Raw genomic sequence first — 20,672 nt, forward strand, 5'->3', positions numbered from 1 at the left:
GCTCAGTGAGAGGTTCAGAATAGTTTTTCTCATAGTGCTAATGTTTGTTTGAACATTAGTGAAAAATAAGAATACATATGCTTCAATATAAATTGTAGGATATGGCCCAAACAAAGCAGTATTAAAAAAAAAAACAAAACAAAAAAAAAACTACGAAAAACAGCACGTTGCTTTTTGCTTTTGTTTTTTGTTTTTTGTATCTTTACTGTAAGCGAGCTTGCATCTCCACTAACTTCTTGCTTGCGTCCATATAAATGTTGATCTTTTGGCTACAATATTACACAGTGTGTCATAAACATATCTATCTCTATGGAGAATGTTTCAAAGAATGGTTTTAACTTTCTATTTGAATAAGGCAGGTGACGTTCCATTTCCAGAAAGTTACTTAGTGTTGCTTAGTTTTGTTGTAAAATTTGATCATATTGTTCCCAAATGGAAAATATTTTTTGCAGCTGCATTACAAAGAACACCACTTTCCAGAAACTCATCCAGACACTGTCTTGCTAGAGTTGACTGTTTGATTGGTCCTTGAATTCTCATTCTTTAACAGGGGAATATGAACCTGTTGATCTGTCTGTATGAGTAATATTGCGGTTAAATTTAAGAAATCTTTTGCTCAGAAAACCCCACGTCTGACCCATTGTGTGCCAGTTAGCAGTGACGGAGCAACACAGTATCAAAGTGTCTCCTTTTGAGCTCGCAGACAGAGGAATGGCAGGTATGCGGCTCAGATCTCCTCTTTGTCCTCCATATTCTGTCCTTTCATCAAGGACTGGACACAATCTACCAAGAGCCAAAGAGACACACCAGGCACTACAGATAGAGCAGAGGAAAAACTCTGAATCTCTTAGGTTGTTATTTTGCAAAGTACTAAACTATTCTTAAGATCTAGCATTCCATCAAAGCATGCACAGCCATCCCCAAGGTGGGTACCTTGAAGAAATCCACACATGCTATTATTTCCCTATCAACTTTACTTTCACAACTCCTCCAGCAAATGTAGTCCTGACCAGCTAATACATGTAAAAAACAATATACAAATACAAATAATGGAGACATGTTTCTTTTCAAAAGCAACTAAGTATGTGTTATTCGGTATGTCACAATGCTGATAATACAAACTGAGCATAATTTACATTGCTTAGCTTAGTACAGTACCAGTTGCTCATTAGATTTTACAGCCAAGTGGAGATGATAACCTCTATAAACCTTTGGCATGTGAAATATTAGCAATGAAAATGATGGATGGTGGGTCTTGTGATAAAAAGCTGATGAGAAATGTGAGAGTTGAGCAATCTTTCCAGACTGCAGTAAAAATCCTCATGTAATTATGTAAGCTATTATCATCTGTTATTGACATTTGAATGGACCTTTACAGATGCACAATGCTGCATGGAACAGAACTGTAAAACTGTGAAACAAATGTCACTCATAAAGTGGGTGAACACTGTGAGAATGGAATGAATGTTTGAGTAAAACTGTGAATGTGTGTGACAGAATGTTTGAATGGATTTATGTATATTTCTGTTTTGTCCATGAAAATACCGATACAAGGAGAATGATACCATCCTTTTTTCAACTTTACTGAAACTTACTGAAATAAAAATAAATCCCATGCCTTAAAATCTTATAGCATTTACGTGATTTGAAATATTACGCTTATATAGAGGACTTCTGTCTGTATAGAATACTTCTCTTTAATTGTACTTTTTGATATTATTATTATTTTTATATATTTTGAAATATGTATGTATTTATGTACCTTATTTTTATGCATTCTCTCTTTTTTTTTCTTTTTTTTTTTTTTTTACCATAGTTTACTGTTATTTTTGTTCAATATTGTACTATAACACTGAAGCAAGTTCCTAGTTTGTGAATTTTGTTCACTGATAATGGCAATAAAACGTATTCTGATTCTAAAATAAATCAGAGAATAATAAGGGTTCTACTTTATATTGTGTTACAGAAAACTCAAAAGTTGATTTATTTTGGGGCTTGTTTATTGAAAAAAATTAAACTTATTGTTAATATAGTAAGGGATTTTTTTTTTAACTATAATGTTCAATATCATATCTACTTTTACAACTTGTTGATTGATTTTTACTTTAAACCTCTGCTAACTTTAGTTTCTCACTTTACAGTAAATACATCAATACTCCTCTCTGATCTGAGCTCTTACTGAAAAGGCCAATGAACGGAGGGTCACAATGTTCATTTCTCAGAAGCAAGAGGAATTTCCTGCCCTGCCTGAAGTGTATGGGTGGAAGGGGGAGCACCATGGACCTGTGCCAGGCAGCTAACAAGCCATGTTGGGGGTAAGAATACAATCACAAGCTGCCAGTCTGTTTCACATTTTATTACATACGAAAAAGCAGTTTAGCTAAAGTTTAGTTGACTGCTTTTTCGCTGGATTTGACGTCTTTGCTCTCCGACACCACTTTTCCGTCCACCAGGGTCTGAGTGACTGTCACCACTTTGGTTTGCACCGTCTTTGAGTCAACGGCATCCTCAAGCCTGGAACAAGCAACAACAAGAGAAATGTTTTATATTTTGAACTCTTATTTCCTATATGCACCGATACAATACTGTTATCGGATATCGGCACAAATAATGAAAAATTTTCTGTATTGGATATCGGCTTCTAAATATCGGTTCCACTGATATCCTCATTTGACATATAAATTGGTGTAATAAGATCATTTGGTCGTAATTGGCCCAGAAAGTCTCATAATGTTTGAAATTATATTTATACAATATTGTTCTGTAGTTACTAGATGGATAAAAAACAGCTACATCATACATTTGGATCAGTTATGTCTTTTTATTTTTGTTTTAAGGAAATAAATGCTGTTTTCAGTCTTTGCACTGGTATTGGGTGATATACTATAAAAGCTATAGTATCGGAATAGGTATCAGAGCTGAACAAGCTGGATCGAGGCATCCCTCTTTCCTACATGGTTCAGAATGAATTTGGAGAGCCAGCCTTGAACACTAGTCACAGTAGTAGCAAACACTGACACTGCAGCTTAGTCTTATTTACAGTATGGTTTGGTTTTTAGTCTTATTTACAGAATGGTCCTGTTCACTAATTGTGCAAAAATTCTACTTTCATTCTGAAATAATTGAGTATAGTATAAACAGTAGTATGGTAAACAGGTAAACAAGCTGTCTTCAGAAATCAGTTATGCCACTTTGCGTCACTGTCTGTCATGAGTTAATAGTTGAATGGGATGTAAAGCTTGATTGACATAACTCCATACTGCCTGATCTAAGTGGATTAAGAAGACTTTTTGTTGCACGCTCTGCCCAAGGCCACACAGTGTCGCCGTGAGTGAGATGTGGGTATTTCTGGACTTCAAAGCTCTTGTTTTCCATATTCCATTTGCATAAGGTCATTTGAATGTGGGAAAATTTGCACAATATGCAGACAGAGGCCAACGTCTACTGCCCCAGTTCGAAGATCTCTCTATCATGTGTATATACTGTGGTTAGCGTGCCAACCTTTTAAGTGTTTCTTTGTGGCAGAAATCTATGTAAATCTGTGACAAATTGGAATATTCTCTAAATTATGTTGTTTCTCAAGCTGTGGTACCTGTAATATTAACGGTACGCAACCTACTACATGTGGTACACTGAATTTAATCCACATTTGAATCCTCTTTTGGCCTAGTCTCTACTTATAAATTATATAGCATTTATAGACCTGGTTTAGCCCTAATTTAGGCTTTTTCAACACGGTTTAGATATGGTGTGTTTGCGGCACTCACTTGAGATCTCCTCCGTCTAGCAGACGTCGGTATTCTGCAATCTCGGTCTCCAGTTTGATCTTGATGTTAAGGAGGTGGTCGTACTCTCTGGAGTTATGCTGGATCTCAGTGCGGATCTGACTCAGCTCCTCCTGCAGTCTGAGGATGATGGCGTTGTACTTTTCCACCTCCATGTTGTAACGCGCCTCGATGTCCCTCAGAGTGGCCTCTAGGGAAGCTTTCTGCAACAGGACAGTGGTCAATGGTTAATTTTGCCTATGAACCAAAATTCCATCAAAAGTCTATAAAAATGAAGCACGTGAAAAAAGAAACGGCTGGTCAGTAAGTAACAGTGTTTTCCTACCAAACTGAGAGTGGACTGCAGTTCAATGTCTAGTGCCTGGTATCTTCTCCTGGTTTCACTCAGCACTATTGTGGATTCTTTCAGGGCTGTAGTGTTCTCTGTCACCTGGACCTGGACTTCTGTGATCTACAACACAAGCATATTCCACATTAGGTTCATGAAGGACAATAATTTATCACATTATAATATGTATGTTATGACATACCTGAGATTCATGCCATGCCTGGACCTCCTTCTGGTTCTGCAGGGCTATCCTCTCGTACTTGGCCCTCATTTCCTCCATGATGCGGGCCAGGTCCTGTCCTTTAGGTGCGTCCACATCCACGTGCACGCTCCCATGCGTTATCTGTGCCCTCAGCTCTGCTACATCCTGTGCACACGGGAAATGATCAGGGAGGGATTTCCTGAACAGGTCATTCAGGGTATCCTGTTGTGTGCTTAAGGAACAAACAAATAGCAATTTCATTTCAAGATAATCTAGACCTAAATAAAGAAAACAGTAATGTAGCTTTTAGCCAATGTCCTAGTGTTCTACACCAATGCTAACAGCGCAGTCTTTGCTGTCCTTGTTGCCAGCAGTCCTAATGAGTGATTAAAGTGTTGTAAGTCTTGTCTTACGTTCTCATGGTTCTTCTTGAGGCTGACGAGCTCCTCCTTCAGAGACTCAATGTCACTTTCCAGGTGCAGGCGGATCACGTTGGTGTCGTCCAGGAGCTTCCTGAGGCGGGCCACATCAGCCTCCACTGTCTGCCTCATGGACAACTCGTACTCCATCCTGCTCACAGCACATAGCGTTTAGGCTGGTTTGATCTCAACTACAAATATAAAGATTATAGTTGTATCAAAGAGTCATACTCACTTGACTCTGAAGTCATCTGAGGCCAGGCGAGCATTGTCAAGAGCGATGGCCAGGTGAGCGTTACCCTTGATCATGTCCATGATCTGTAGAGCAGGTATCATATTCAGCCTAGATTAGTACTTCTGACAATACTTTATATGTTACTTAGTTTTGCTCTTTTGCTATTTTGTGCTCAACTACATATTTAATTAGAACTGCTAATGAGCCCAGCTTTGTGCAACCTACTATGACCCCTAGATGCTGGAACAGTTACAATGTAGACATGGAAATGCAATATTAGTGAGAAGAAAATGTTAAAAGGCTGAGACGGATATCTTTTTTTACAGATAACGCAAGCAATAAATGTTTCAAAATCATTCTGGTCTGACAGATAAGACTGAATAATGGCTTTATAAAAAATATAAAACCAAACTTTGATTATACAGTATGCCTTTCAAATGAGCTAATTAAACAAGTTTAACCCTGATTTCTTAATCCAAAATTATAAACTGTAACTATGTTGTGGAAGGGATGGAACTGGTCTTTGACCTTTGGAACTTATATCTCTCCATATTCAACCAATGTAAGCATAGATTTTCTGCTGTGGTTAAAGTAGCATTGATCAGTTCCTACACACAAAAAGGTTATTGTCTTTGAGTAACTTCTAGTTCTTTAACAATGGACTGACCTTTTCTCTGAGCTCTGCAATGACAGCATAGTATCTAGCGTAGTCTCTCCCCTCTAGTGGGCCCCTCTTCTCGATCACCTCCCGGATCTTGATCTCCAGTTTGCTGTTGGCCTTCTCTAGGTTCTTCACTTGCTCTAGGTAGCTGGCCAGACGGTCGTTCAGGTGCTGCATGGCAATCTTCTCGTTACCAATGGCCAGGGTCGTGGCACCGGACCCTGAGGATTGGTAGTCGAAGGTGCTCCCGGTCATACCACTACCGAAGCGGCTTCCATAGGTGACACTGGAGATCCTGGTGCCCTGGCCCCCAGCACCCCCACTCACACTGTGGGCGTAGTTCCTCCCTGAGCCGGTGGAGTACATGGAGAATTGGCGTTTCATGGATTCCATGGTGGAGCAGTTTTGTGGAGCAGAGGACTAGACAGTGAAGGACCAACCAGTGCACTGGCGGTTTATATACCACTGCTGCCGCACCTTGCAGGCCCTCAATAGAAATTTACCTTTAGCATGATAACCTCGACTTTGCCCCTGGAACAGAGAAGGGGCGTGATGCCATATTGTCGTATTATATAGTCATAAAACTGGTTAATGAGTATATCTTTACTCGCAGTGGAAAGTCAATGACATGTTGTAAAAATGGGACCTAAATATGTGTGACTGGGAAGGGTGTGGAGCTGTTCAGTATTTTTAAGCTGATATGATATCTTTGTGTGCATGGGAATGTGCAGACTGTAGACCTATGTTACTTCAAGAATGTATTATATTGCTCATCCATCCTTCTGGATGACTAATAAGGTTCTGCTCATTTTTTTTTTTTGTATGATTAATTACAAAAGAAAACTACATTCATGTTAACTGAATATTTAAAATGGGAAATTAGCATTTAGTGGCTGAAATATCTCATTTTAATATTCAGTCTGACTATATTGGATATATTTTATTAGAATTAGCTGGTGGCCCTGAACAAGAATAGCTAGGTTTCTTGTCATATTGCTTTATATTGGTTGGAATAGTTGTAATTATTGACTGTGAGAGCTCATGCCCTATAACCAAAAGATTGGGGGTTCCAAAACTGAACTGACTAGCAGTAACCTTAACCATATGGCACAGAAATTAGTAAAAAAAAAAAAAAATGCAAATGGAACATGTTATAGTAAAGACAGTTGACTTTAATGATATGAAACATGAAGACGGAACTGAATGGACAGAAAACCAAAAACATGAAAAATAGTTTTGTTCACAATTTCTTAAACTTGTTGGACAAATTTTCACGTAAGTGTGCCAAATTTTGTAAACATTTTGTCAACACATAAATACATGGACATGATGGGAATGAAATAAATAAAAGATGACTAGGTTTTCTGCTCCAGTTGCATTACAGACTTGAAGATAGTTAGTGTTGCATGACTAAAAATGGTCAATTGTAATTAATTATTGTTGCATTCAGGAAGTGTGGGACGGGTTGTTTACAGGTGCTTGGTCTCTGTGCTTGAAGAGACCACTTTTCCGTCCACCAGGGTTTGTGTGACTGTCATCACTTGGGTCTTCACTGTCTTCTCCTGCAGGGCGTCTTGAAGGCTAAACAGAAAATCATAAAGCAGTATTAGAAAAAAACATTGGCTAAACTGGTACCGCTGTAATGGTTGGAAAGAGGAATCATGTAAACTAATTGTTAGGTCCCTTAATTGATTCATATTTCTCTAACCAAGACCATATCAAAAGTTTCTCACCAACCACTGGGCATTGTCACAATTTTTTGACTGAAACTACTAGAACAGAGATTATAACCAATTTAAATAATAAAATGCAAATGGCCAGTATTTGATTAAATATGAAATATATAGAACTTGGCCCATTTTAAACAAAATAGCCAGTGAGAAAGTCTGTACCCCCCAACATTCTAGCATTCTCTTCATCATTTATGTAACAGGGACTCTCCTCATATTTTTATAGGAAAAAGTCAAGTGGCAATTATAAGATTGGCTCATTTAATTAAAAAATAGTGAATAGGGTTTTTACTTACTATTTAGATTCACTTTACTTTTTGTTCCATTGAACTGGGAAAAGACAGGAGGCAGAAGTTGAGCTTCTCCTTAAAGGGTCCATATTATGCAAAATTACCTTTCTTCTTTGATTTGAGCTATGTTCTACTGATAGTCCCTCGAGACAAACATAAATAGTCATACTGCATATTTAGGCTATCTTCTCAAAAGCTCAAAAACGTCAGTTACATTTAGTGATGTCATGAAGTGGTATCATCCTCCTCCAGGAAGCCTTTAAAGTCCACACATCTACACCTAATTTCAACACTAAAATTGCTATAAAGTATGTCATCCTAATAGCTTACAGTTGTTGTTTTAGCCTTATTTACACAGTTTCACTACAACCTATGAACACTCATCCAGTAATGTAATGTAATGTTAAATGACAGTGGTGAGTCTAAAAATGCATAATATAGGACCTTTAAGTATAGAAAAGTGCTTAGGGAGATGTTTTGGACAGTGTAGAGAGATTGTGATAGGTTGGACATGTACAGAAGATAGTGGTAGAATAGATACAGTTTAACATAACAATGATGGTAGCCTCCTCACCTGAAGTCCTCCCCATCCAGCAGCCGCCTGTAGGTGGCGATTTCAGCCTCCAGCTTCATCTTGGTGTTGAGAAGAGCCTCATAGTCCTGTGTCTGCACCTGGATGTTGCTCCTCAGCTGTGTGAGCTCCGCCTCAAGCCCCAAGATGACGTTGTTCAGAGCCTCAATCTCCATGTTGTAGCGCATCTCTGTGTCCCGCAATGTGCCTTCCAAAGATGCTTTCTGTGTGTAGAAAAGGTAACAGAAAATATATCACCAACATTTGTAGGGATGACAGATATGTTGGTCCTGATATTGGTATTGGATCAATTTCAGTATCGGCATTAAAACTTTTGCAGATATTTGACACCAATTTTTTTGTTGTCAGTACATAAGCACATATTGTTTTATGGCCACAGCAGCATAAATATGGGATATCATATCGGCTTAGGTGTACTCCGTGTTGAACGATGACATAAGAACTTGGCTCTGTTTGAACTAACCCTGCCTATTTCTGCTAGTCTTCTGGGACAGAGCCAGGCAGTTACTTCCACATGATTCTCATCCAATGTCTTTTATGAAAGCACAGGCGGAACCAATCAGTCTTACATTGACATTGACTGTCTTGGCCTTAGCTAACTTTGATCATTACATTTGTTGTTGGTGTTAAATTTCATTCTTTAAGCAAATACTGGTTGTGTTTCCTTAGACTGCTTTGGCCAACAGTAAAGAGTAAACCGTCCAGTTCAGAATCAACAGTGTGGACAGCTCCATAGCAACAGGTCACTGGAGTGTTAATGCTTCTGTCAACAGAGTGGTGAGCTGTAGCGCGAGTGCTGAGTATGTGAGACAAGTGTTAAATATGTTTGTGTTAAATGAAGCGTGCTGACAGTGCTCCTTACCAGGCTCCTCTGTGACTCTAGCTCGATCTCTAGAGTCTGGACCTGTCTGCGGAGGTCGTTCACTTCGGTCTGTGCTCCTTTCAGTGCCTCTGTATTCTGCATCACCTGGCTCTGCACCTCTGTTATCTGAAAACAAATTCCATGTCATCATCTCAGCTGGATTGTTTTCATTTGACACCGAATACCAAGTAGTGACGGTGCTCTACCTGAGACTCGTGCCATGTTTTGAGCTCTTCTTGGTTCTTCTTTGCCATCTGCTCATACTTGGCTCTAATCTCTGCCATGATCTGGGACAGGTCTTGACCTTTGGGGGCATCGACGTCAACGTGGACACCTGATTGGGCGATCTGTTTACGTAGCTCTCTCACCTCCTATAATCACAAAGACACAATGACAATGTAGTTAGTCATGTGGTGCAGTCTTTGGTGAAAAATAACTTTTCAGTAGCATTAAATGATAACAAACAATGTTCAACTATTGCTACTGTTGAAAAAAGCCTATTTCTTGAATCTTGAATCTCTTGGTCTCTATGACACCCATTGTACTCTCAAGAATCTGACGTTGCACCTCTTTTAAATATTGGCAACATTATTACAGAATTTAGTAACCTTTGTTGACCTTGGTCTTTACCTCGCCATAATGGTTAGTTATAATAACACAGAAGTTGCCTGTAATCTCTAAATTTACTTTTGAAAATAAATAGTTTGCTTTTTTGGGTCATAGCCATTTGTGGCAAGCCGTTATTGCCAAATTTGGATGGAAATGCTCTTTACGATGAGGCTAACCACTGAATTCACACAAAGATATTTCAAATCGTGACACAACCCCATCTTTGTTTCTTATCTTAGCTATCTAAAATATGTTTAATTAGTTAGTCTAGATTATAAAATGTTTTTTTTGGTTAATAATTTCTCTATACATCTACAAGGTGTGGTGTTTGCTCAAGCCTTTAGGCCTTGTACATCCTGTTTTTGTTCAATGCTTGCTTGTTTATTTAGATCATCAGAGTTAATACCACGCAAGCAAAATTATGAGTGTCAACAGAGCAGAGTGAATGACTACTGGCTGCAGGTGGACATACAATAGCTGGTGTGAGGCACTTACGTTCTCGTGGTTCTTCTTGAGATGGATCAACTCCTCCTTCAGTCCCTCGATCTCACTTTCCAGGTTCATTCGGGTCATGTTTGTGTCATCGATCACCTTCCTCAAACCTACGATGTCTGCCTCCACCGACTGACGGATGGCCAGCTCGGATTCATATCTAGACATAAGAAAACAGATGTGAGAAATGACAAATCTACAATACCTGTGACTTTATGTATCTTAAAGAGGATACTTGAAATTAAGGGGTAAATATAGCTAGTGAAGGACAATGTCTCCAGTCCAGATGGTTCTTCAACTGGATGTTCTATTCAATCAGTGAATTAGGATGGGATTTGGGAGAAAGGCAGTACACTGTTTTCAAGATCTTTTAAGAATCTCTACTTCTAAGAGCTATCAAAGTTGACCAATGACAAAAAAGTTACAATACATTGCATATTACTTCGAAACAATGCTGATCTACATAACAAATACCAAATGTATACTTTTCATCATTTTTGGGTGTTTCCCACTTGTCCATCCACAAAATGTCCAACTGTAATTCCCAAACCGCCAATACTTCCAATAATCCATCTGGCTGTTCCACCCATTATTTTCTCAGACTGAGCTCAAGGTGATCCTACAGTCCAATGCCTTTATGATGATGACACTGTGGAACCATGCGCACACCCAATCCACATTATCCAGGGATTGTACCCGCAGCTATATGTTTACAGTCTCTGAGCCACAGGGGGAGGGACTTACTTTACTCTGAAGTCATCTGCAGCCAATCGGGCGTTGTCAATGCTTAAGACCAGACGAGCATTGTCAGTGGTGGCATCAAAAACCTAAAGGTTGGACAAACAAGGACATCTGTTCAAATAGTAGTTCAGATTGTAAATCTAAAGTCCCATTGTGAATGTGAGAGGGTTGATTGTTTGTACTGGTTCAGCAAGTGAATGGCCATGGAGATCTGATCAGCCAATCAGTCAATGAACGCATCATTGACTGACTGGCAATCGATCAATATTTGAGAAAGGGATTTGTGTCATTTTCAAGGGTTAAGGACATTACACCACAAAGTCAGAGATAATTTGCTATTTCTTCATATCACTCCCAAATCAAGTCAATGTAATTCCTGTAATCCCTCATTCGTCCATGAGTAGTCCATGGGAGAAAATAGTTATCATATGGACATTGTTTTTGAAAATGAGATGTTTCGGCAGCTTTTATTGTCAAAAAATGGTTTCTGGATGGCAGCCAAAACATCATAAAACATTGTCTAAATGACTACCTTTGAAACCTTTCTACCATCACGTGTTCTGTGGTTAAATATTTTTATGATAAAACATTATTATATGAGATTGAGTATTTGCAATAGAAGATAACAAAGAGGCAGAACCAGTGTGACCATCCAATTACAAAGTGCCAGGTCACATCTATGTCCCGTGCAGCTAGGACCAGGATGAGAGAACATTTGCATGGAGCAGTGGAGGAGCCTTCGTGGCTATGTGGGTGTGTCGGCATGGCTGGCTGACTCTGCACACTCTGGACCGGTCTGGGAGTTTGGGAGTCCAGGGTTTATGTATTTTCCCACGAGAGTTTCAAGAAAGAGGCATCAGTTCAGTTTGAGCTGAGTGAAAAACGAATGTACCTTTGGCCTCTTGCATGTTTACACAACCCGCATTCCCTCAAAAAACCCAAGCGTCTGTTTTTGACTTACATAATATAGTGATCTGGTTTCTTGGTAGTTCTACAATGCTCCACAAATTTACACATTGTTTTTGGAACCAAAGATTTCTTTACTGGAATAAAGTCAAATGGTGAATTGTAACATTTATATAGCACTTTTCAAGGCACATCATCAAGGAACCCAACCTTTGTATCAGAGGACGAGCTCTACCAACTGAGCTACTATTGCCCCTTATCCTGTTGACGTAATTCAGTTTTTTTTTGCTATGGACCCTACCTGGGCAACTTTTGCATCAGTATTTTGAATTATTGTTTGACTGGGCTTAAGTTCCACAACTCAGTCTAGTTTGATGAGAGAACCAACTAGTTCTAGTTTGGGCCATATTTGGGTTTTCTATTTGTGATGTGCCTTTTAAAAAAAAAGGAGGGAGGGAATGAGCAATATATTTTCCCCTTGCTACAGCAGACATTTTGTAATTCAGTGGTTGAACAGATTAACCAACAAGAATGTTCCTTTGGGAAAGTGTCCCTGTCCACTACTGAGACAGAAGGCGAAGTTTGAATGAAAACCATCTTAACAGACACTCTCGATACACAATAGTTCTATAGTACAGATATATTGGGCTGTATTTAGTTTTCATGGGAGTCTACTAGAGCATATGCCACGTTTTTGTTCAAATTGGTTTTTAATGTCTTCCATATGTTACATAACGCACAGTAGTCTACTGTGTAGCAGCTCTAGTCCATAATTGTCCAGCCCTTGGTGTTTGTGTTAAAGTGGGGGAAGAGGAAAAGGCCTGTTACAGATGTGATGCATATCTCTGTTGTTTGCCCCTTTTCTGGCCTCTTGTTTTTGGTGTTTGTCTGAGAGTGGACATTCCTGCTCCATAGTGTTTCCGGCCCCTGCCCCCTACCCCCTGTCCATGTCCCAGCCCAGACAGAGACATTCTGTGGGCACCGTGCCAGGACTCAGCAGGACCCTCTGTTATTTTACAGTCAATCATTAACACAAGCAGCTAGGCTAACATTTAATCACATGGTTAAGATTACATGGTTGGATGATTGTAAAGGTAAGTATACACTTTACTTTTACTTTTGTTGAAACCATTCTTCATATTCATTCACTGTTTATTGGAATATTTTTTCTGGTATATCTGTTTATGTGGCCATGTGTAGAGCCAATATATCAAATATTGCTGAAAAGCTATTTCCCCAAACAAACAAATAAAAGTTATATTCTGTTGTAGCCACGCAGTTGGTATGGATCCTACTTGGACAACTGAGGGATTACACTGATATGATAATGTTGTTAGAAGTCATGTTTCATTTTTATGTGTGCCATTTGACAATTTGCTGTATGTTTTGATGCTTCAGATCATACTAGAAAAACCTCACCTTCTTCCTCAGGTCATCCAGAATGACCTGGTACTTGCTGTAGTCTCTGAAGTCTGGTCCACTCTTGGCCAGGGCCTCCTTGATCTTGATCTCCAGCTTCTGATTGGCCTGCTCCAGATTACGCACAGTCTCCAGGTAGCTGGCCAGGCGATCGTTAAGGTTCTGCATGGCAAACTTCTCGTTGCCCATGATGTCAGCGCTGCTACCACTCACCTGGAGGTACAAAAATGTATATTGTCTGAAATACTAGTTTATTGAGCAAGTCACAATAATTTCTTCACAAACTACTAGACAAGTAGGATATGACCCAACATTTAAAAATCTATTAATGAATATGAAATGAATGAATATTAAATAAAATTACTAATTATGACAAATGTCCTGCCTATACTGGATCCTAGGCTATGATGATGCTATGATTACATTACACAGGTGGTACCATGCTCGGCAACAGTGAAACAATGGTTGCCACTAACCCATTAATGTGAAAGTTACTTTACGCTTACTCTTTCAACAGCAGTAAGTGTTTGTATTAGGAGAAGCAAAAACAGTAACAAATGTCAGCTAGTAAAGTTTTAGTCAATCCTGTCTAAATATATCTGTACATCTACAAAAGTTCTGTACAAGAAAAAATTAGGACATTGGCTCTTAAACTCTTACTTTATGTGTATTAAAGTAGCATCACAGTTACATGCAGTAGGAAAAGTATTAATGTGAGAATATGTGCTGAAACAGAGCGACATATAAAAGTTTTAACTGTAGCAAGAGAAGCAATAATTTTTTGTACATAGTAAGTATATTCTAATCATAGATGTAAGCTTTATAACTCCCAAATCTCCTCTCACCTGGACACTGCTTGCGAAGCCCCCCATCCCCATTCCGGCCCCACTGCCTATAGAGGACCTGAGGGTGCCAGCTGAGCTGACACTGATGCGGGACCCTCCGGCTCCTCCGTGGATGGAGGCGGCCCTGTAGACGGGGGCTGAGGTGCGGGTGATAGACATGCCCCCCGGCCGGCTGCTGCTGGAGGATTGCATGGAGTACGTGGTCTGTCTGGAAGTCTTCATGGTCAGAGAGGCTGAGAGTACAGAGGCACAGGCAGGGACAGGAGCTCACAGACACAAGGCAGGAGCAGCCGGTGAACTGCTAAACTATATATACCATGGGCCCAGGACCGCCCCCAGTCCTCCCATGACCCCACCCCCTTTTCCACCGGCTCTAACCGCAGCAGGCTTTCACTGAGGGCTTTGTCCTGTAAAAGTAATAGACAGGAGATTTTTGAGAAGATTAGTCATTTAGTTTGAATCTGCTGACTGCTGCTGCCCTTTTCAAGAGTTTATTTCTTCACTGTCTGATTTCAAATAGTGTTACTAACATGTAACACTGAAAACATACATCATCATCATCTTTTATAATGTACAAGGTTATGTCAATGAAAACAAACTAACTGTTCAGATCAGATCAGAGATGTTGTATAGCCTCGGAGACACTTTAAAAAGGATTTAATTTTGCAGTAAAGTATGTACTACGTTATTTCCAAAGTCCTTGTTTTTTAAATATTTGTTTATTTATTTATTAAACAGCATTCATATTGAAAATAGATAACATACACATACATATACTGAACGCTAAAATATATATTTCATTGTATTAAAACAACATCATAGAAAAGATAACAGAAAAGATAACATTCTTCACAACATTTTGAGTTGTGAAGAATGAAGCAGTTATTATTATTCATTATTAGTTTTAGATTGGACACCATGTTGTATGTGTTATAAAATGTTGAATGTATTAAAAAAAGAAAAGTATAACATCTTCTTTAACCCACCCGTATTGTTACTTATATAATTTACAATGAACAAAATGGACAATGTTTTGACTAGAACCCAGGCTCAGATCTATCAGAATATTGAATACTGCACCGCTGCTTCTGATGGACTATTCAGTAGTATTAAAGAGATTACAGGACCATGATCTATAGTGATTGGATAATGGCCCATGGTAGTGCTTTGAGAATATTGTAAAGTGCAAAATACTATTCTTATTACTCAATATTACCATTCCACAAGTACTGCAAATTTAAATACAGACCCTACATGCACAAACAGATTACAGAGGGTGAGAAAACAGACAGACAGCGCATCACCTCACTGTCAGAATGTGATCCATTATGTCAAACTCTGATGAAAAAAAATTACTCACTATGGGAGTGTGGGTCTGACTCCTGTCTTATCTGCTGAGATCATCCCCTTTCAAATACACTCTGTCATCTCTATAGGCTGATGAGACCACGTCTAATACAACTGATGATGTAAAATATACTTTGTACATTTTATACCATCCAATTCCATTTACGACCTAATCATATGTCTACTACTGCAGAATAATAGTGCAAAAGGTGGTTATGGTTGCTGTATGCGTTTGAGAATGGTAATTACAGACATAAAAATGAGTGGAATGGCATGACACCAGATGTACAGAGTGTTATCTGGTCTGGTGTGCTGCCGGATGAGTGTTTGATGGGCCTGTCCCACAAAGGATACGGCCAAACAAAGGCACAATCAGCAGCCAAGCTGTAGGAACAGGCAACAATAACAGGCTCAAATGTCTCCTGCTGTTTAGGACATTCCACAGTCTGTATTTCACATCTGAAAAAACACCAATTATTCAGTTTGGAGGTTAGAAGTAGTTAATTGGTAATATTATTCTTGAGAATATATTTAAGAATTGTAAATCAATTAAGGATAGAGTCAACTGAAAAGCTGTATATTCACCACATATCTGTCTGTATCTATAAGCTATTGTATTATCTAGTAGGAAATTCTCATTTTACTGCCATGCAAACATTTTGGATCATAAAAACATCACGAAAAAAAAAAAAAAAAACATGTAGTGGACCAACAAATCCCAGTGTCTCTAGCATTAGTTAGTTTTGAAAAGCGTGAGCTAAAGCTAACAACATTTAACGAACATTAAAACAAATATTCTAGTGTCCTTTTCACATGCACATTCGGAATTCCTCTATGTATGAGTTCAATACACAGAATTTTATTACGAAGATTATTGCCGGGTTTCACATGACCAACATTCTATACAATTTACTACAGATGAGGGATAGCTAAAATTACCAGTGTTTAAATCTGATTTTTGCAGTCACATGGTGAGTTTTTGAGTCAGTAATATAAATGATCTGGTTTAGGATTTGTACGTTTATCTGTTGGATATTTCTTATGAGAATACCATGTAATCAAAAAGAAAAACTGGACCTGTCCAAGGCGAATGGCATCATCATATCATAATCTGAAAATCACAAATAGAAATAGCATGCTAGTATATTCTCAGGCAGGCGTCATCACTGTCAAGCAAAAATATTCTAGTTTACTCTAAAATAGGCATTTACTTTTACCGTTCAAGGCAACATCCCCACTCACTGACAGGAAGTAGAGACCTTCGTCATGCAGTGAGTGATTCACTCTCATTGACCCACTACAGACCTTTACAGAAAAAAACTAAAAAAAACAGAACAACTTATTTTCACAACTGTGTTACATTAAGTCTCTCTCCACAAAATCGAAATAATATCTGACCAATAGGCCTGAAAGAATGTTAGTAGGTGGCATTTATCCATTCATTGGCTTGTCTGGATGACTGCTGATATTGATCTATGCTAAATGAATGAGCTGAATGTCCTACATGTTTACACAGAACATAACTATATCCTTCTTAACTGGCAACATGAAGGAATTGAATAGGATGGGTTTATATACTTGTCTATTTAGTGTGCTCAGTGTGATTGTTAACGTCCACGCTGACAGCTTTCGTCCTGTCCGCATTTCGTCCTGTCCGCATTTCGTCCTGTCCGCAGTCACGTTCAGACCCATCCTCCAGGTTTCCATGTTTGTTTAACAGGAAGGAACCGCCAACAGGATATTAAATCCAAACAACCTACATTTCTCTGCTACTATCAGCTGAAAATAAAATATTAAACAGAAATTCAACATTAAGCTTCTGGGTCATGCAATATATGAGGGTACGCATGGGCCAAAGTCAAGTTAGTAATGCACGTTGGCTAGTAAATACTTGTTAAGGAGACACTGAAAAAGGAAAATACCCCTATTTAAAAGACAAAACAGAACTGAAGTGAAAATTCCAAGTCAGTCAAACACAACAAAACAAGATTGGGTTCAGAGGATTTTTACTTTCATAACAGGATTATAGAATATTTTGACTACACTTTGAACAAAAAGGCTTAAACTTTTATACTCAGGAAAGGTATTAAGAACATTTTGCTTGTATTTTGCCTAAAAATAAACCATGAAGCCAACAAGTTAAAATTACATAATGCTCATGCTCCCTACTTGGATTGGACTATAGCCAATAATAAATATATGTGTTTTGTGTGTTTATTGAAGAGACAGAGCTTAAGCCAAACTCTATGTGGATTTATAAATACTAATTACATCGCACAATTAGCTTTGCGCCCTAACACAGGTTGTTTTGAAAGCACAGCCTATACAAGATCCCGTTTCTCTAATCCATCTACAAACAACAGTATAAAAAAATGACTTTATGGTTTTAGATGCAGCTCATTGCACTTGAGTGGAACCACAGCTGGACACTGCCTGCTACATTTCAAAGAGTTGTTACTCAATATGTCTGCCACATTTTGAACATATGGGCCTTTATTGGGGAATGGTAACACCTTTGCCCACCGGTGCCTGACCTCCTGCGGTTACATGAGTGTGCTACCTGTTGATTCCAGATTGACTTTTCTGTTGTAGACCAGTACTCACAGATGTTTTTTTGCTGAACAACTGGTCAGGAGTTCTGTTAAAATAAACTTGAGGTTATTAGAGTTTATGGCGGGTTCTAAGCCAACTTTGAGATGTCACTGCACTATGTAACTTTTTTGGTAGATGGTTTGCCGCCTGCTTGTCTCCATAGAAATGTTATAGATTTGCATACAATGAAGAGTATAGCAGTAAACTCATCTATCTTGCATTTATTTAATGTTAGAAAAAATGCACTACAGTATCAAACCTGTCATTCTATGTTTAATTCTCAGTGGAGCACATTGACACGCTCCTATCAGGGTTAAATGACTGACTGCATTGCTGTTGAACATGTGTTTGGCAAAACTGTGGAGTCTTCCCATGACCTTTATGGCCCAGTGTCAAGAATCTTTGTCACTACTCCCTGATCGCCATCACTTTTATCACAATGATCTGGTTTCATATCCCCACAGCATTCTAATCTCTGTAAGGGAGAACAGACAGTACTTCAAAGATATGATTCTGCTAAAAGTTAGATATACTTTTAGAGTGCAAACATTTTCAAGCTTGTGTTTATTTCATGTCTCAGTGTTAACCAAATAGGACTACAAGACAATCACTATGCCCTGGAAATTTAAAAATGAATCAATTTGCTGTATCATTTCTGGAATTTATCTTGAGTTGTGTTACAGTTACTTCCAATGTTAAACACCAGCTCACTGCTTTAGTTTATATCACTGAGAAAATATAGTGTCAGTTCTCTTGTAGGAAGTCCAAATACTATGCACTTATACTACCCTCACCTCTCTTATGCTTATTCTCATGATTCTTTAACTCAGATTTCACTCAGATAGAAGACTTGACACTGTAATATAACTTTACAAACAAATCTTTTACATATAAATATTATTTATATCTCCCAGTGTGACAGTACTGTTTTAGTGCTACTTTATACAAGGAGACCCTGTTTGTAAAGGATTGGTGTAAAGTACAATACTCACTCTTGTAATTATGTATTTTTAGTCATGCAACTTGCTTGAGTACAAAGTTTCGGTATTTTTTCCATAACTGGTAAGAAGAACACAACTCAACAAAAAAAATATTAGTAATTGATTGACAGCTGCCTCAAGAACATGTACCTTACCAATTAAGCTGACTGAGCAAGGCTATATTCTATTTGCAGATCTTATTGCTGAGAGATCCATTCTTTTGAAAATATTATTCTGTGTGTATTTTGTGAGTACTGTCTGATTTTTATCTGGGTCACTTAAATATAGCCTGATTTCTGATTTACAGAGACATCTGTCACCACTTTTGTTTGGACAGCTCACTGGATCCAAGGGTCATATTTAGTCAGTAATTAAGCTAACATTGTCCCGGACGACTTTACACTGTTCCTATGCAACCCAATTATCTCCTGAAATAAAGCAGGCCCACTCAGAGTCTAGACAGGGATTTCTCTCTATCTGTATTCTCGTTGTTGTGCTGCACTCCTTTCTTTGCTCTGACCTTTGGGGGCATTGGACACCCACAGAACACATGAATCAAAGGGAGCTGACCCGAGCAGAGATGCACCACAGAGAGGTCTTGTTTAGGCCTGGACCAAGAACTGTCCAGATGCTGCCTTCTGGTAAGCCCGTACTGAGTGCACTTGGCTGAAGCTCACTCAGCTCTCTATTCAAAGAAATAAAAGAAAGACTAGTGTGAGTGAAGTCATTAAAGGACGATACAGGATTTTAACAGAACTATCAGAGAAAAATAAGACCTGGATATGAAGAGGATAGTTGCAAGGATTTAGAAACATATTTACATGTTGACAGACATCACTTAGCTGAAAAATCCTACTTGCTATGTGTTTTTGCAAGTTTATAAAAGAGAATACAGAAAGTTAGAAAATTATTATTATTATTGAATTTTAACAAATAAAAATAAAACAGCAAAGTATAACTCTTATATAGAACACAGTATAAGTCATTGCTATGGCCATTTTCAAAGACTAAAATGTTATAAAAACACTTTGAAAGAAGAAAAGATTCTATCGATGCTTGGTCTTCTGAAGTGGTACAGTGCATCCCCAATATAATAAATTAGAAACTGAAAGGGGCACTATGCCATTTTTTAGGTGGATGGCATACCACACGCTTGTTTTCATGGAGATGTACCTTCACTAAAATCATTTGGATAATTTCAGTCCTAGAACTATAGGTAAAAGGTAGCTGTTAACATGAAAACTACCTTTGGAGATGTAGACAGACTAATAATAAAGGGTTATTCAAAAATGTGTGAATGAAACAAAATACAACTCCAAGTGTGTTTTTAAGGAGGTAACGGCATTATAACATGGTTTAAAGTTCACAAAAGTCAATCTTACGTCATATAGTAAGTGTTACTTTTCAAAATCCGGTGCTACATATTGTTGTGGCTCTATAGTCGGAATAAATGAGTCTGAATGCTGTCACGTACATTGACTTTACACTTCGCTGGTAACATGTCTGGAATCCTGACACAAGCCCGACAATGGGACAGTGAAAAAACAATCAAATCACCCTTACCAGCTGGAAAACTCACAACTGCCAGGTGCGTGCAAGATTCCAGCCAGGTGCAGACGCTGAATCACTAAACGTAA

At 38.5% G+C, this 20,672-nt stretch overlaps 2 protein-coding genes across 4 annotated transcripts; both read right to left on the reverse strand.

Annotated features, from left to right (window-relative positions):
* Positions 1–2,341: 2,341 nt before the first annotated feature.
* On the reverse strand, positions 2,342–6,081 carry LOC117373138 (keratin, type I cytoskeletal 18-like). 2 transcript variants are annotated; one of them, XM_033969023.2, is made up of 7 exons: positions 5,637–6,080; positions 4,970–5,052; positions 4,729–4,885; positions 4,316–4,480; positions 4,111–4,236; positions 3,768–3,988; positions 2,342–2,514 (listed from the first exon to the last, which is right to left on the reverse strand). In XM_033969023.2, the coding sequence occupies exons 1-7, from the start codon at positions 6,021–6,023 to the stop codon at positions 2,388–2,390; spliced, it is 1,266 nt and encodes a 421-aa protein (XP_033824914.1). In that variant the 5' UTR covers positions 6,024–6,080; the 3' UTR covers positions 2,342–2,387. The 2 variants fall into 2 exon arrangements, with proteins under 2 accessions (XP_033824914.1, XP_033824915.1); XM_033969024.2 differs by lacking the exon at positions 2,342–2,514 and having other exon boundaries at positions 3,764–3,988; positions 5,637–6,081.
* A 706-nt stretch (positions 6,082–6,787) lies between these two features.
* krt18a.1 (keratin 18a, tandem duplicate 1) lies at positions 6,788–14,411 on the reverse strand. 2 transcript variants are annotated; one of them, XM_033969021.2, is made up of 9 exons: positions 14,117–14,411; positions 13,272–13,484; positions 10,950–11,032; positions 10,209–10,365; positions 9,311–9,475; positions 9,105–9,230; positions 8,225–8,445; positions 7,657–7,690; positions 7,183–7,211 (listed from the first exon to the last, which is right to left on the reverse strand). In XM_033969021.2, exons 1-8 carry the CDS (start codon positions 14,336–14,338, stop codon positions 7,666–7,668), a joined length of 1,212 nt encoding a protein of 403 aa, XP_033824912.1. In that variant the 5' UTR covers positions 14,339–14,411; the 3' UTR covers positions 7,183–7,211; positions 7,657–7,665. The 2 variants fall into 2 exon arrangements, with proteins under 2 accessions (XP_033824911.1, XP_033824912.1); XM_033969020.2 differs by lacking the exon at positions 7,657–7,690 and having other exon boundaries at positions 6,788–7,211.
* Positions 14,412–20,672: the final 6,261 nt, after the last annotated feature.

This window comes from Periophthalmus magnuspinnatus, chromosome 7 (assembly GCF_009829125.3).
Source record: "Periophthalmus magnuspinnatus isolate fPerMag1 chromosome 7, fPerMag1.2.pri, whole genome shotgun sequence".
Taxonomy (NCBI): domain Eukaryota; kingdom Metazoa; phylum Chordata; class Actinopteri; order Gobiiformes; family Gobiidae; genus Periophthalmus; species Periophthalmus magnuspinnatus.

Excerpts from the sequence above, each read along its gene's own strand:
- LOC117373138 (XM_033969023.2), bottom strand. The coding sequence starts at position 6,023 with ATGGAATCCATGAAACGCCAATTCTCCATGTACTCCACCGGCTCAGGG. Across the intron at positions 3,989-4,110 it reads TGCAGTCCACTCTCAGTTTG|AAAGCTTCCCTAGAGGCCAC; the intron begins GTAGGAAAACAC and ends GTCCTGTTGCAG. Across the intron at positions 2,515-3,767 it reads CTAGACGGAGGAGATCTCAA|GCTTGAGGATGCCGTTGACT; the intron begins GTGAGTGCCGCA and ends TGCTTGTTCCAG.
- krt18a.1 (XM_033969020.2), bottom strand. The coding sequence starts at position 14,338 with ATGAAGACTTCCAGACAGACCACGTACTCCATGCAATCCTCCAGCAGC. Across the intron at positions 13,485-14,116 it reads GCTTCGCAAGCAGTGTCCAG|GTGAGTGGTAGCAGCGCTGA; the intron begins GTGAGAGGAGAT and ends TTGTACCTCCAG. Across the intron at positions 10,366-10,949 it reads GCAGATGACTTCAGAGTAAA|ATATGAATCCGAGCTGGCCA; the intron begins GTAAGTCCCTCC and ends TCTTATGTCTAG.